A 17,046-nucleotide genomic window follows, 5' to 3' on the forward strand; every position below is an offset into this window, starting at 1 on the left:
AATAAAAATTAATCGACTTTTGTATACACATATAAAACTAAAATAGGTTCTCATTTTTTTTTATGGTTTGGGGGATTTGAGACTATGTCAAATACACATGCTTGTAGAGTCTAATTCTATTGTGCAGTGTAGGAGACAACCCATATGGGATCATTTAATGCAAGTGTGCGAGGCTCCTCACGGCCTAGCGAGAACATGATTGGACAGCTAAACATAACTGCGAAGGCATCATTATTTTGGAATGAAATTTTTTTATTGTTCCATGATTTAAATATTTTATAAAATTTATAGCTAACTATTAAGAATTATGTACTCAAAAGTAACCAATCTACAAATATTTTGTTTAGCTAGCTGCACTCGGTATGAATTAAGTACAGTTAGAATATATAATCGTTTAACTGAGACCTATAATGTATATCCACTTGCCATAATTATCACATATTCCATCAAATTCTGGAAGACCCTAGAAAATATGTGTTTCAAATATCAGACAAATTATTTAAAAGCTTTTCGCATTTCTAGCATGAAAATCAATTTGTTTGGTTGCTATACAGTCCTCTTGTAGCTCCTTCTCAATATGCCCTACGGCGATAAAAATAAGCCCTGGCTGAGCTCATTACAACTCTCGCATCCTCTATTGATGCATTATTCTTATCTTATTAAGAAAGATCTACTTACTCTCTCCCTGCTTTCCTTTCTCATCCAAGTTTGCAGAAAATTTTTGGGTTCCAAAGTCTAAACAAATTTCAGTGTAAAATTTGTGTATGTCTAGTATGTGACAATTGTTTGTTGGTAATGGTTTTGTTGCACCTCCTAGACATCATGCTACATGGTTTTATAACTTGTCTAATGCTGAGACATGGAGGTTGCCATGTGATCCATTGTAATAGTGTTCACGGTATCGTTCAAGTTTATATAATTAATCTTTTTTTCTCAAGTCTCGGTGTATCGTAAAAATATAAATGGATTCCAAACTCATTTCTTCTAGTGTATGTATACACAGAAACATGTTTATGGCAAGTTAATGTTCATATATGTAGGTATGGAATAGAAGCACATAGCTACCTGCATGTGTATCTATGTACTATATATTAAAAGACCATTAAATACCGTCTAAAGTCATTTAAATGGTACCATATAATATATTTAGAGAACTTTATGTGGAATATCGTTTGGCAGTCATGGATTATTTGAGCACATTTCAGAAAATTTGTGAAGTAATTGAATTGTTTCCTCTAACTGATGGCACTTCATCTTACTGTATACTAAAAAACCATTAAATATTATCTAAAGTCATTTAAATGGTACCATAGAATATATTTAGAGCACTTACATGGAAGATTGTTTGGCTCTCTTGGAATATTTGAGCACATTTCAGAAATTTCACGAAGTAATTGGATTGTTTCCTCTAAGTGACGGAACTTCAGTTTTCGATCAATTTGCAAATAAAGATGTAAAAGTTATAATTGTTGTTGTAGCTAGAGTTGAAAACTGACCTAAACCAAATATGATAGTGAAAGCATAAAGTAAATATCGATTCTGCCTATAGAGAGAGCCCGAGGGGTATTAATTGTATGGATGTATGTACATACGCACCCGACCAGCCACCCCGTTCGCCCTCATTCACATCCACTCTCCTCCTATCACCTCTCATGTTATCATCCTATGGAACCCTAATTTATTACTCTATCCGTTCCAAAATAAGTGTACTTTTGCATTGTTTTATATCATTAGTATTTTTGTAGTTATTAGATGATAAAACATGAATAGTACTTACCCATTCCATGTGTAAGATGAACGGTTTAACGTTGGACACGGATATCCACGACTATTTTTTATCTGCTTATGACGTTGGACCCATATTAACTACGTTTCAACTTCTAAAATAAATATGTTATTTTGGGTTATATTCTGACTTTTCTCATATCATTTAAACAAATATTAAAAAATACAAAATAACCAATTATATATATTTTACGGGCTGAAAATATTTTTCATGAATTTTCTTCGCCTCTATGTATATATCATGTAGCCCTATCACTATTAAAATACCAACCAAATAATTTCGAAAAACTCCAAAACTATTTGATAATTTTAATCTCACAAAAATTAAAGTTTAAATTAGATCTAATTTAAAAACACAACTAAATTATGTTGTTTGTATTTTTACATATGTAGGTTCAATTTGCCGTTGTATATTTGTTAAGTAATATTTAACACGATAGACTATTATGATGTGATTTTTGGAAAAAATGTTATGGAATTAATTAACACATGTCAACATCATATGTCGCAATGTATTTTGCACTAAAATATAGCCAACATAAGTCATGAGTATAAAATCATAACAAAATAAATAATAATTGCATATTTCTTTTAGCAAACATATGCTCAAACATCAATAGCATAAAAAAACAAAGGTAATAAATATATTATGGGGTATCCTAGGTAAAAAAAATAAACGGGATGAATGGGAAGGGAAAAAGAGGATGGAGGTATGTATGTTAGTACGTTACCTGTACATATATACGTACATGCCTGGAGGGATGGATATGTATGTGCAGTGTACAGGAGGGAGGGACTAAAATTAGTTTTAAATCTAATCTAACGGTGTAAAATAATGGACCCACCAGTTTAAATGAAAATTAAGGGCTAGATGTTTCTAATCTATTAAAATGCCATGTGGCGACTTATGAGTGTTTATAGGATTGCCACATGGAGGTATGAGAGCGTTTGTAGGATGTTTAATGGACTTTTAGTATATAATATGTTTAATGGACTTTTAGTATGTAATAGATTAAAGAAATACAACATGATCATAAATTGGATATATAATTTCAAAATAATTTAGAAGATGGTTTAAAGAGCATTTATTGGTGTTGACAGAAAACACGAGGCCTGGGAGATCTGCTTAACTCCAGTGCAGGTCCAAAGCTCGCCTTCGGGTGTGCTAGCGTGCCAGTTGATTTGATCTTGTAATCAACAAGAAGTAGAAGCAAAGAAATCACGGTTAAATCTATAAATGATAGCCGATCGGCTAAGTGCCGATGACATATCATTTATCTTTGAGCCGATGTCATATGTGTATCAATTGGCAATCTTGAATAAGTAAGAAAGAACTAAATTTACTTTATCGGCTGTAGATGTTAACGATATATACTCTTTATATCGATATATACTTAAATCAAGTGATTGAGATAGATCGGTCGCCATGCCGAAACAGTATAAATCACTTAGACCGAAATATATATTAATAACATGACTATATATGTTTACAGCATAGCCGATCAGATAGATCTAGCATGTATCGGCTAATACTCCGATACTACTTTATATCAGGATATTTAAACAGGTATAGAATATCAAGCAAAAGCCTAATATATTCAAATACAACAATATCTTGGCATAAAGGGCAGATTTAACATGTCAATAAAGTATATAGAGCAAATATAGTTAAATCAGATAAGATCGGCTGAAACTCCGATGCTACCCTAATCGGCAACTAGAAGGCAGGCTAGAGGTTGATATTCTAAGCACGACTTAATAGATAAAACTTAACTGATGCAGCATTAAGTATGAAAAGAAGAACAATATCTAGACAATCAAACCACTGGAAGTTTCATAAAGTGGTAAATATCTTATATAATTTAGGTCAATGTCGCTATTTAACCTGATCGGCTACCCTCTACCGACAGATGTTAACCGATTGTAGATTAGATAGCGGTATTGCCGGAGATTATGTAAGATATATGATAGCTCGGCGAATTATATAAACGAGATCAGAGTATCATAAAGATGGAAGTACTAATCCCGAAAACACAAGTCATCATAACAAGTTTTACCTCTTGTTGAAGATCGAAACTGATGCAGCACAACCCGAAAGCAAGAACTCGTCGAAACAAAACTAAAGTAAAAGGGTGGCGATGCGCCGAGATTGTATTGAACGTGTGTTAAAAGTTACATAGGGCTCGGGTCTATTTATACCCGAGAATTATAAGATATGTCCATAACGGACACGACTACTATCTCTAACAAACTCTAAGATACTATAAGTCTTTGCGGCAGACTTTTGCCCAATCATATCTCTAAGGAAATTACATAAAACATCCTAATTAATAGATACAATTGCCTCCTCAAGACTCTATCCATGTGCGGCAATCACCTTGAAGCACCTCAATCCAACCTGACATCACACATCAAGTTGTATTGCTAGGATCGGCTACATCGGCTTACCTAGTCTGACTTAGACTCAGCCGATCTTATCGTAGCCGATCTGGACTCCAGCCGATCCCTGCTCTGTTTTCGATCTAGATCTCCACCTCTGACTTCGCTTCGATCTAATCTTCTTTCCCAATACCGATATTACCAAATTTGGTTGTTAACACATGCCCCCCAAGTCCGGAACATTTGGTAATGTTTTGGATTTGCTGTAAATCGACTCCGAGCAAGTTTCGCACTTTGTCGTTTTCTGACCATTATTGCCGTGCTTTAAATACTAACCGTCACCCTCGAGAAATCTCACACCGTGACTTCCGTTTTCACCGCTCAAGCGAAACTTTATCCTCTCTCTCCCCGGCGATTCCTCCGACGCAAAAGCGACTCCCGGGCGACTTCATCTCCGGCGAGACCTCCGCCTGCAGCGATGTCGTCTTCCACCAATCCATCTGATGCGCCATCAGCCGAGTATGCTGAGGTAAGTCCCCATCAGCTAGATCCCGTTTCTTAGCAGCAAATCCATTTTCTCCTATCTTACATCGCTCTCTTTCTCTTGGTTGTCTTGGATTTGAAGCATCTCTCCAACCAAGTCGCGATTCCCAGCCTTTTGCACAAAAACCACTATTTTCTTGGCCCAATCGGCAATCTCGACCCCACTGATTTCATCATTGGTGAAACCAAGTGGATCCCCTTTAGGCTAGCCAACTCTAACCTGGGTCACTGTAAGAATACCTTCAAGTCTTGGCCATCTCTCGAAAAACCCACACCTGATAAGAGCTGGACCACCTGGTACCAATGCGTATCGGCTAGTAAGAAAGTTCACTGGGATGAGATTGGAATCGGCCAAGCACTTGCTCTCACCATAGCCAATTCTGCTAAGGATGAACCTCTGATGGCTGCCGCCACCTACTTCTGGTCGAATACCATCAATGCTTTCTTATTCAACCAAGGGCCGATGACTCCAACTTTAATCGACATCACCATGATTACTGGATTAGATGTGACTTCATCGGCTAACCCCATGAGTATGAACACCAAGAACCAATTTTACTTCAAGAACAAAAGCATAGGTGGCTGGTCTGGCTATGTGGCGGCATATATGGGCCAAGGATCTATTACCCCTCGAGAGCATGTAGCTTTCTTGCTCATGTGGCTGGAAAAGTTCCTCTTCTGTGGATCCAGCTGTGGCCCTACAACCAACTGGCAGTTTGTAGCCGAAGCACTAGAATCAAAGAAAGAATTCCCTTTGGGCAAAATCCTTCTCGGCTATCTGTATCAAATGTTGAACAATGTATCGGCTAAAATAGCCGTCGGCTCAGTAGTTGGAGCAGGTGGACCATGGTGGCTGCTACAAACTTGGTTAAACCTGATAGTCATGAAGGTTGTCAATCGACCCTCTGTAACAGAAGCTGAATTCCCACTGCCAGAGCCGATTGCGGAAGATGACGGAGAAGAGCGCACCCATCGCAGATGCATGTCATATGGAGAATATGCATCCACACCAACCGATGCTGGAGCAAAGCTGTCGGCCGAGCTGCTCAAGGACTAGTTCTGCAGCTTCTACAAAGGTTTTAAGAAAGATGCACGAATCTGGTTTCCTTATGAAGACTCAGTAGACCTTGAACTTCCATCAGACTTTAGATTTGAAGATATTAATCATGAGAAATTCCAAAAATCCAGAGAAGTTCTTATAGCCGCAATCAGCCCATGCATCCATCCTGTCAACATTCATCAAGGGAGAAACATCCAAGTCTCCTACGAGTTCTATCACCCAATGAGCTCGGCCAGACAACTTGGATTGGGTCAACTCCCAATCGGCTTATTTTTTGCCAACAAGATTCAGTGCCGAGGACAAATCACATCCACTCTAATGATGGATCGGCTACTCAACCTACCAGGACCTCCTCTGGGCAGCATTGAAAATATCGAGTTGTCATGATTTAGAAGAAAAAATTTTGACAGATGGTGGGGTGAATGGAAGTTGCATCTATTTCATCAATCGGCTACGATGTATATGACAGATCTATTCCCTGACGTCATTCCCTAGGCAAACTTTGTCATTACTAGATTGCATAATCAGCTAGCTAATTCATTACTTGAATAATCTTTTGCTCCCTTTTTGCAGACAACAGAATCCTCCCCTCCTCATCAAAGTAACAGTGGCAAGAATATTGAATATGCTTCAGGCCTAATTCCGAATGGAGGTGGACTATCTCCCCCTGTTATCGGCTACCATGCCCCCATGACTTCAACTCTCCTTCACGGCCTAACCAGGGAACCAGCCGATGCAGGCAAGAAAAGGAAAACCAGATCATCGGCCATGAGTACCTTGGCCTTAGCTCCAAAGAAAAAGTCCAAATTCAAGAAAGCCAAGCCGACTGATAAACTGGCTGATGATCTACCCACCGTGGATCCATCTATCGAACAAGCCTTAGATGAAGAGGAGATTGGTGAAGATGTTGACCAGGCCGTAGCCGAAATGAGTGACACAGAAAGAACTCCATCGGCTTCACCCAAGCAAACGCCTCCAACTCCTTTTGCCCCCGTTCATTTTACAAGAGTAAGTATCTCTCTTTGACTTCTTCTAAAATTAATTCCCTCTTCGGCTAATTACTCACAGACTTTGTGGTTGCAGAAAAAGAAAACTGTTGTGAAGAAAAAGTCAGCAACAATGATTGCCAAGTTGGCTCCATCAGTAAGATGTCTCTAATTCTTTTACTTGTATAACACTTGTATATTCTACAGCCTCCTCTTGCTTCTCCTCCTGTACAGCAATCGTTAAGTGTCCAGACTCCATCGGCTGCGGGGAGTCATCACATCGAGGAGGAAGAACAACCAACTGCTCCTGCTATCCCAGTGAGTTTTCCTTTGTCTCAATAATATGATCGGCTACATTTTATCCAGCCCTTATTCTTCCCAAAATTGTCTCTGCAGGTTATAGCCGATCTCTTCTCTTTTGACATCAGAGATTACCTTGACGAAGCAGAGGAAGATACTTCAAGCAAAGCTCTAGCTCCTCTATCCGCTGATGTGAGAAAAACACTTGAAGACATCTCTCATCGGCTAGAAGCCTCTTCTTTAGATAGCTTGGTGGTTGACTGTGGATCAATTAGGTCACGGCTGCATGAAGTTCAGGCTCTGATTCCCGAAGATTTGGCCGATGTCCTAACTCCAGCTGCTTATCTCGAGCAACATCAATTCAAGCTGGAAAAAGCTAAGCTAAGACTAGCCGAACGTCGTGAGCGCAACGAGATTGAGGCCACAATCCAAGCTAATCGGTAGCTTGTGCATGAAGAAAAGACCAAACTTGATCAGCTATCTGAAGGTCCGATCAAATCCAATATTGATCGGCTTGAAGCTCGCAAAATTGAGCTCTTGGCGCAACTTGAAGAACGCAATGCCGAGCTAGATATTGAGCACAAAAAGCTAGCCGATCTCCCAAAATCAATTGAAGAACAAAAAGCAAGGCTCAAATCGGCTATCTAGAATGTTGTAGACCTAACCAAGTCCCTAAAAGTCATCTCTGGAACTGATGCTCAAGATGCCCAAGCTATTGAAGAAGTAGAACAAATTAGGCAAAGGGCTATTTCGGCTATCCAACGATACTTGTCTCAATAACTTTTGTGTAATAGGACTTAGAAATACTGTACTGTCTTGACAATCCTTTGTGCCGATTAATATGACTTTGAAATTAGGTCAAAAACTTTGCCTCAAATAATTGCATTTTGATATATATGTGCCCCCCCTAATTTTACAATGTCAAAAACATTGATAAAATTAGAAAACAACTAAGGGCGATATAACAATATCGGCCATTGTACATCGGCAAACCACAATCAATTACACCAGGAAAAACAACGAAGGGCGATATAACAATATCGGCCATTGTTCATCGGCAAACCACGACCGATTACATCATAAAAACAACTAAGGGCGATATAACCATATCGGCCATCTCAAGGCGATGTAAACACATCGGCTGTCATGCATCGGCAATACTAGCTGATCATGCGTTAACCGAAACACTTGGGTAATATTTCTTCAAATACTTGCCATTGAGCGCTCGCCCATAGACTTCACCATCAAGCCCTTGCAACATATACGCTCCCTTAGACACAACCTTATAAATTTGGAACGGTCCTTCCCAATTCGGTGACCACTTGCCAAATTTACTATCACGAGTACCAATCGGCAAAATCAACTTCCATACAAGTTCTCCTTCCGAAAAATCTTTAGGTACCACTTTCTTATTATAGTGCCGAGCAACACGTTCCTTATCCTTGGTAACCTTTGCAAGGGCACGCAATCGTGACTGAACCAGATCCTCCCTCTCATCGGCCATAAGGTTGTAATACTCATCGGCCGTTAAATCGTTTTGTAATTCCGTTCTTCGAGAGCCGATTCTAACCTCCCATGGCAAAACAGCCTCATGTCCATAAACAAGTTTGTAAGGAGGGACTTGGATCGATCCATGACAAGCCATCCTATAAGACCACAACGCTTCGGCCAACCGAGTATGCCATTGCCGAGGATAATCAGAAATTTTCCGCTTAATCAATTTGATCAAACTTTTATTAGATGCCACGGCTTGCCCGTTAGCTTGTGCATAATAAGGTGAAGAATTCAACAACTTGATACCCATGCTATCGGCAAACTGAACAAACTCATCAGACACGAAGATTGAACCCTGATCGGTAGTAATAGTTTGAGGAATACCAAATCGGTAGATTATATATTCCTGAACGAATTGAATGGCATCCCCAGAATCAACTTTCTTCAAAGGAATCCCCTCCACCCACTTGGTGAAATAATCAGTTGCCACCAATATAAACTTATGTCCTTTACTCGATGGTGGGTTTATCATACCGATCATATCAACTCCCCATCCTCTGAACGGCCATGGCTTAATAATAGGATTCATAGCCGACGCTGGTGCTCGCTGAATTGCTCCAAACTTCTAACAATCTTGACACCCCTTATAATATTTGAAACAATCTTGCAGCATTGTCGGCCAAAAGTATCCTGCACGCCGAAGCAACCACTTCATCTTATGAGCCGATTGATGAGTACCACAAATTCCTTCATGAACTTCGCCGATTGCAACCTTAGCTTGATCGGCACTCAAGCACTTAAGTAATACTCCATCAATCGTCCGATAATAAAGCTCATCATCCAACAGTGTATACTTTAATGCCTTATATCTTAATTTCCTAGAAACCGATTGAGATGGATTACTCAAATATCGATGTACATCATACCTCCAATCATCGGTTGTCATTGCTGCAATTTCAACTTTAACATCTTTGATCATCGGCTTATATCCCGATGCCCCTTGGGCTAAATCATTAGCTTCAATATTTTGCTCTCGAGAAACATGCTTTAAAGTAACCAGCCAAAACTCTTTCATTAGTTCTTGGCACTTCTCATTATAAACCATCAATGTATCATTCTTGCATTCATACTCTCCTGCCAATTGACTAATTACTAACAGAGAATCCCCCATGATCTCAATGGTATCGGCTTCAACTTCCTTGAGTAATTGCAACCCTTTGAGCACTGCCTCATACTCAGCTTGATTATTAGTCGCATACGGTTTAATAGTATAAGCAAACTCGAAACATACCCCCTAGGAGAGGTTATGACAAAGCCGATACCACAGCCATGAGTACACACCGATCCATCAAAGAATAAAGTCCACGGTACTATTTTGTCGCGACCGAGAAAATTGCCTTTTCCTGAACGCTAGTGTATTAATCCCCGTCCCAGGAGAAGCCGGGGTACACCAAACAAACATGATACAAAAGGCACATCTTTATTATATCGATAATATTTACATTATTACAAAGGCACTTCAGGCCTGACAAACAAAAATAAACAACAGCGGACTAGCGGGCCTACGGCTCCATCTTCACAGGCGCTCAACTAGGGTATAAGCCAGGACTCCACCTAGGACTTCTTCTCCAAAGCTTCTCTTACTGGAGGGGGGGAGAGATAGAGCAAGAATGAGTACAACCACCGTACTCAGCAAGTCACACCGGGAGATGCATGATTAATGCAAGGGGGTACAAGGAGTAATAATATAGGGGTTAAGTTTCGCAGTAAACAGCATTTAAAAGTCACTTAGTTGCCCAAAGCTATTTTATAAAGACGATCCTAGAGCTACACAGTATTATTAATCAAGGCCGTGGACCCACACGAACCTGCCTTAACCCAAGGCCTACGATGATTCAGACCGAACTGGCAACCCGACCTGGGTCCCAGCTCGTCCCAAGCCAACCCAGGCCAACCATTCCATATTTTAGTTGTTAAGCAAATTTTAAGAATTAAACCACTAACTTGGGTACATTGCTCGGCTTGCCCATATCTGAGGGCACGGCTATTCGAATAGATTTACTCTGATCAGAGGTGTACATCTTTACCCACAAGACACATCTTTACTCCGTATTCCATGGCCTTGGAACCCGTCGTAAACATGTGACATAACCCTTCACCCATCCTAGCTGTGAACAAAAGTACCGACCCAACCCTACCTACGGCCGGTATCCTGGGACAACCAGGCCAGGATTGAGCCCCTAGCAACAGGATCTAGACCGGGTGCGCCACACACATAGGGGTGAGACCACCCGCGTACTAGTCCAGTGCCATGGCATCTCGACTAACGGGCACCGACCCGTGTAGCCTTCATTTGCCTAGACATCTCGATTACCAAGCCGCAGCTCGTGTAGCCTTCATTTGCCTCAGAGATATCCATCGTTGCAACGACTTCATCCATCTCTATCCGTGTTCTTTTGTTCAGGACTAGACTGAGCACCGAGTTAAGCCTTACCCATTAGACATGTGGTTAGTACGGTAGTGCTTTGCAACAGAGGCCCGAGCTTAATCCTTATATTGGCCGGGGTGCTACTTCCCACAACTGGCATGCACCCAAACCCCAGCGGAAAACAGGTTTTAGGGGTTTTGAAAGAGGAAGAGAGGGGTATGTCCAATTCCACCATAAGCCAACCATTCCATAGTATCCAAGTGATATGAGAATTCCCAAAGTCTAAAGTTATAAAACCACCTATTGCTGCCTAATTAATCAGCGAAGCATCTACCTAAATTCATACTAGTGGAACCCTAAATAGAGTACCCACTAGTTGGGGTTTTATTTGCCTAGGGTAAGCAAGGTGATAATAACAATAGCAATAATAATAAGGTCATAACAAAGGTAAATAGGCATGGCTAAATAAAACAGTGATAACGCGGGAATTTAAATAAAGCGATGATGCATTAATTTAAATCAAAATAATTTTATAAACTGGGATTCAATATGCTCAAGGATGATGTGACTTGCCTTGCTCAGAGAGAACGGCCTTCCGAACCTTCGGCGACGACCGCAAACCACGCTTCGAGAACCTTCGGAACGACAGAAGCTACGCGAAGCACACAAGCAAAGCTACAAGCCTATAAAGAAGCAATAACAATACATAAAAAGAAAGCACACGGTTCTTTATGTTATAACAAACATTAGGAGACTTGAACGGGTCGATTCGGGGTTCTTATGACCAAGATATGATCATCCGAAGTTTAATGTTGTTACATGGAGATTTACGGATTATTGTGATTAGGTTTTGCAATTATAAAACATGTGTAAGCGCTAGCCTGGAAAAGACAGGAAGGCTGTGCTGTTGACATGCAGACCCCACATGTCAACCTAAAGGACCCCGGTAGACCGAGTACACAGAGACGGTCCACGGGTCGACGGAAGCGGATCCCGTGTGTCATCCGAGGCGAGGGGCCGACAAACGGACTCCACTAGACACCACACGGGCTGCACACGTGGAAACCACGCGGCTACCGAGCGGGCACACTAACACGGTCACCACACGCACAAGCGAACGACTACCGACACCAGTACACGGGTACCGGGGTCGACAACCGCACAACGGGCACGGGGCGACACCGAAAGGACGAGGATAGGGCAGCGAGAGGACGGATCCTTACCACCACGCGACGAGGCGTGGGGACGACGACGGCGAACGGGCGCGGCGGAGACGGTTTGGAGACGACGGAGGCGAACGGCGAGGGAGCGACTTTGGCGGCGATCTTTGCACGAAGGCGAGACGCGGCCGGCACAACGCTTGGCGACGCGGAGGCGAGGACGAAGACGATGACGGGGCTGCGGCACTTGACGGAGCGAGGACGACGAACGAGAACGGCTTGACGGAGGGACGAACGCCACGACGAGTGAAACCGGGAATGACGAGAGGACGACGACGACGACGACCGGGGCCGGCGAGGAGGCAACGAGGCAGCCGGCAGCAGCTGCACGGAGGCGAGGACGGCGCAGAACACGCCGCTGCGAATCCGACGACGGAGGAAGGGCCGACGGGGGAAATTCCGACGAGGCGGATGGAGAGGCCGGCGCGGCACGGCGGTGTTCCGGCGAAACCGAGGAGTGGCCGGGGAAGGAGACGATGCCGCGGTATCCAAGGAGGAGACAGTGGCATCGATCGGCGTACCGGCGATGAACAGGAGCCGGCCGGAGACGGTGTAGTGGCGGCGACGCCACTGAACGCCGGCGGGAACGCGCCTCCGGTGCTCTCCGCGCTAAACGGAGGACGGCCCAGGGGAGAGGAGGCGGCTGCGAGGCTGCTGGTGGCGACGGTGCGACTGGACGGCGCTCCGGCGAGGAGGGAGAGGCGGCTGGAGACGGCCGGCGGCACGGGAGAGAGAGGAGGACGGCGGGGAGAGGTGGTGAGGCCACAGGAGAGCGCAGGAGGGGGCTAAAATGATAGAACGGAGCGAGGGGGTTCCATTTTATAGGATGGGGGAGGGAGCCGGTCATGGGAGAGGGCGGAACGGCGACGGGAAACACGGCCGGCGGCCATGGAAGGCGGCCGGGAATGGCGCGGCTGTTCCGGGCATTAGAGGGCACGAATCAAGGGGGAAATTGGGGGGAATTGAAGAGGAAGGAAAGGGGATTAATTCCCCCTAATCAATTTTGGAATTCCCGGTTTGAATCGCATGGATTTGGGGGAGCAATGGCGCTAGGTTTCCAGGAGAGGGAGAGGAGGCCGTGCGGGAGGAGGATGACGACCTGGGGATGGGACCCACCGGTCAGGCGCGTGGTCAGCGCGCGTGATGGGCGCGTGCACGCGAGAGGGAGGGGCGGCTCGGGCAGGGGGGATCGGCTTGGGCCGGGCGGCCGGCCCACGAGGAGAGGAGGGAGAGGCGGCCCGGGGGAGAGAGGGAGGAGGAGGGAGCTGGGCCGAGGGGAAGGAGGGAGGGCGGCCCAAGAGAGAGAGAGAGAGGGAACGAAAAAGAGAGGGAGGAAGAGAGGACTTTGGCCGCGGGCCGAGAGAGAGAGAGAGGACTTTGGGCCAGACTTGGCCCAAAGGAGGAAGGAGGATTATTTTTAGGTTTTTCTTTTTAATAAACTTTGATAATTGTTTTTGTTGCTTAATAAATATTTCCGGTGCTCGGAAAATTCAAGTAAAATTTGAGGGCTCATTTTAGACCAAGGAGAATTTAACAAAAATTCTCCGGGCCACGTTCGAATTTTTCTTGTACGTATTTTTGTGTTAACCAATTTCTTTTCGAATTTTAATTAATTCTATTATTCCTTTTAGAGAATGATTTTTATTTTGGGATGAATTTATCAGGACGTGACATATTTCAACCGAGCCAATTGAATCATCACGATGTTTCACAATAAAATCGGCTATAGCTTGTCCCTTAATTGCCTTCGGCGACTCATACCGAAGATCAAACTCGGTTAAGGAAAATATCCACTTCCCAACCCTTCGTTTCAATATTGGAGCCGATAGCATGTATTTGACTACGTCAGCTTTACATATAACAGTACACTCGTTAGATAGTAGATAATGCCTCAACCTTGTACACGAAAAATACAGACACAAGCATAACTTCTCCATAGGGGTGTACCGAGTTTCAGCATCCAAGAGCTGACGACTAAGATAAAATACGACTCGTTCCTTCCCTTCCAAGTCCTGAATCAAATCTGAGCCGATTGACTTCTCACCAGCCGATAAATATAACCTAAACGGTATTCCTTTCCGTGGAGGAATCAAAACAGGAGGAGAGCTAAGATATTCCTTAATATCATCCAAAGCCTTTTGCTGCTCTGCCCCCCAAGTAAATTGCTGATCGGCTTTCAATCTCAACAATGGTGTAAAAGGTTCTAACCTTCCAGACAAATTAGAAATAAACCTCCTAACAAAATTTATCTTGCCGATCATCTCCTGTAATTCTGTCTTATTCTCCAGAGGCTGAATCTTCTTGATCGCATTAACACTCCTTTGAGTTACCTCAACCCCCTTTCATGAACAAGAAATCCCAAAGACTGGCCAGCCGATACACCAAAAGCGCATTTTGTCGGATACATCTTTAGGCCATATTTTCTGGTTCTCTCAAAAACCTTCCTCAAATCGGCTATGTGGTCATCTATTTCTTTGGACTTAACAACCGCATCATCGATGTAGACTTCAACCAACCAGCTGATTAGATCATGATATATGTAATTCATGGCTCTTTGATATGTAGCTCCAGCACTCTTCAAGCCGAAAGTCATGACAACCCATTCAAATAAGCCGATTGCACCAGGACACCTAAAAGCTGTCTTATGAATGTCTTCTTCAGCCATAAAGATTTGATTATATCCCGCGTTCCCATCCATAAAACTCAAAATTGTGTTCCCTGATGCAGCATCAACCAGCTGATCGGCTACTAGCATTGAGTATTCATCTTTCGGTGTAGCTTTATTCAGATCTCGAAAATCAATGCACACCCTGACCTTGCCATTCTTCTTGATAACTGGAACTATACTAGAAACCCATTCAGCGTATCGGCAAGGACGAATAAAACCAGCATCATACAATCGTTTAATCTCAGCGTTGACAGGTTCAAGCATATCGGCTTTACATCTCCTCGCTGGCGTGGCCTAACCCCTAGTTTGATAGGTAGCCGATGTTCAACAATCGATCGGCTGAGTCTAGGCATCTCATAATACTCCCAAGCGAAGCAGTCTCTAAACTCTTTTAAGAGCTCTATCAGCTTGGTTCTAAACTCTGGAGATAAGTTCTTACTAACAAATGTTGGCCTTGGCCGATCGCCTGGACCTATGTCTATTTCTTCCAAATCATCGGCCGACATGAAACCTTGACCTTGCTTGTCATCGAGATCATCTACTGTATCCTTAGTATAGACACTTGAACCCTCCACGATGCCCTCAAAATAATGACTTGGGTTCTCCATCTTCAATTGGGTGTATATCAGAATCGGATACTTTTAGAAAATCTCCATCCCAGACTTTTACAGATAAACAATCAAGGCCATCCATCTCCCAAAGAGCTAAATCGGCACTGGCAACATTAACTGACCTGTCGGCTGGCACGATCTCTATCTTGTCGCCTTGCCATTGAATCAAACATTGATGCATAGTTGAAGGAATGCAACAATTAGCATGAATCCAATCCCTTCCCAGCAACAAGCTGTAAGAACCCTTCCCATCAATGGCAAAAAACATATTAGGAATAGTTTTACTGCCGACTGTCAGCTCCACATTCAGAATACCTTTGGTTTCCGATGGATTACCACCGAAGTCTTTGAACACCATGTTTGTCTTGATGAGATCCTCGGCATTTCTACCCAACTTCCTAAACATAGCATAAGGCATCAAATTTACCGCAACCCCACCATCAACCATCATTTTAGACATCGGCTTCCCATTGACGTAGCCATTTATATACAATGGTTTAAGATGCCGATTCTCTGTCCCCTCGGGTTTCTCAAACACTGCCTGTTCTGGTGACAGAACCAACTTAGCCGATTCCTCTTCCACCTCGTCGACATCAGCTTGATCAATCCCGAATTCGGCTGGCAAGGTCAAGTCCATGTTAATCGGTGTCGTCACAACACTCTTTCATTTTGCCAACCTCTTTGCCTCATCGGCTGCAACATCATCGGCTACAGGAACCTGATTCTTAACACGCCACTCCTGCCTTGGCTTTGCTTTCCTCAGCCAATGATCAATTTCTTGTTCAACCTCCTGAAGGCATTCTCTATTCCTCAATCTTTGAACCCTTCTCTTCTGATTCTTTGTGAAAATACCAGAAGGACACCATTGATTCTTCCTGACCACACTGTCTTCTTGGCCATGATCTTGATTCATAGGACCCAATCTTTGATGAACAGAAACTCTTGTCTGCCATAGCCGATTACCCCTATTATATGATCGGCTTGAGCTCTCGACAATATCACTGCACCCAGGGCAGTTTTCAATAGATGGCAACCTCATACCTTCATTCCAGCAGAATCTAAAGAACTCACAACCCCAATGAGGATCAAAACCATCATCGTATTCTTCATAATGCTTCTCCTGCTACTTGTCATACTTCCTCTGATATTTGTTGATAATCTTAGCCGAATTCACCTGAAAACCCCTTGTGCGGGCCCTATCGGTTGTTTGGCCAGCTGTATGCACCATATTAACAGGAAAAGGATTACCATCGACCTTCATCGGCATTTTGGAATCATCAAACCTAATCTTGCCCCCCTCAATGGCCACCTGAATCTGCTATCTAAAAACCTTGCAATCGTTAGTAGAATGAGACCCAGAATTATGCCATTTGCAATACCTCTTTTTGCCTAAATCCTCAGCCGATGGGATTGTATGACCAGCAGGAAGTTGAATTTGCTTCTCTCGGAGTAGCAAATCAAATATCTTGTCAGCTTTAGTAATATCAAAATCATACTTCTCCTCTTTTCTAGAACTTTTCACCCATTAGCATGGTGTGAACTTTTTACTCCTTACCCATTTGGCTGCAGCTA

The 17,046-nt window shown here is 43.1% G+C and overlaps 1 protein-coding gene across 1 annotated transcript; it reads right to left on the reverse strand.

Moving 5' to 3' along the window:
- Positions 1-11,999: 11,999 nt before the first annotated feature.
- LOC136354681 (uncharacterized) lies at positions 12,000-13,177 on the reverse strand. Its single transcript, XM_066306202.1, has one exon. It carries the CDS (start codon positions 13,040-13,042, stop codon positions 12,074-12,076), a length of 969 nt encoding a protein of 322 aa, XP_066162299.1. The 5' UTR covers positions 13,043-13,177; the 3' UTR covers positions 12,000-12,073.
- Positions 13,178-17,046: the final 3,869 nt, after the last annotated feature.

This window comes from Oryza sativa, chromosome 12 (assembly GCF_034140825.1).
Source record: "Oryza sativa Japonica Group chromosome 12, ASM3414082v1".
Taxonomy (NCBI): Eukaryota; Viridiplantae; Streptophyta; class Magnoliopsida; order Poales; family Poaceae; genus Oryza; species Oryza sativa.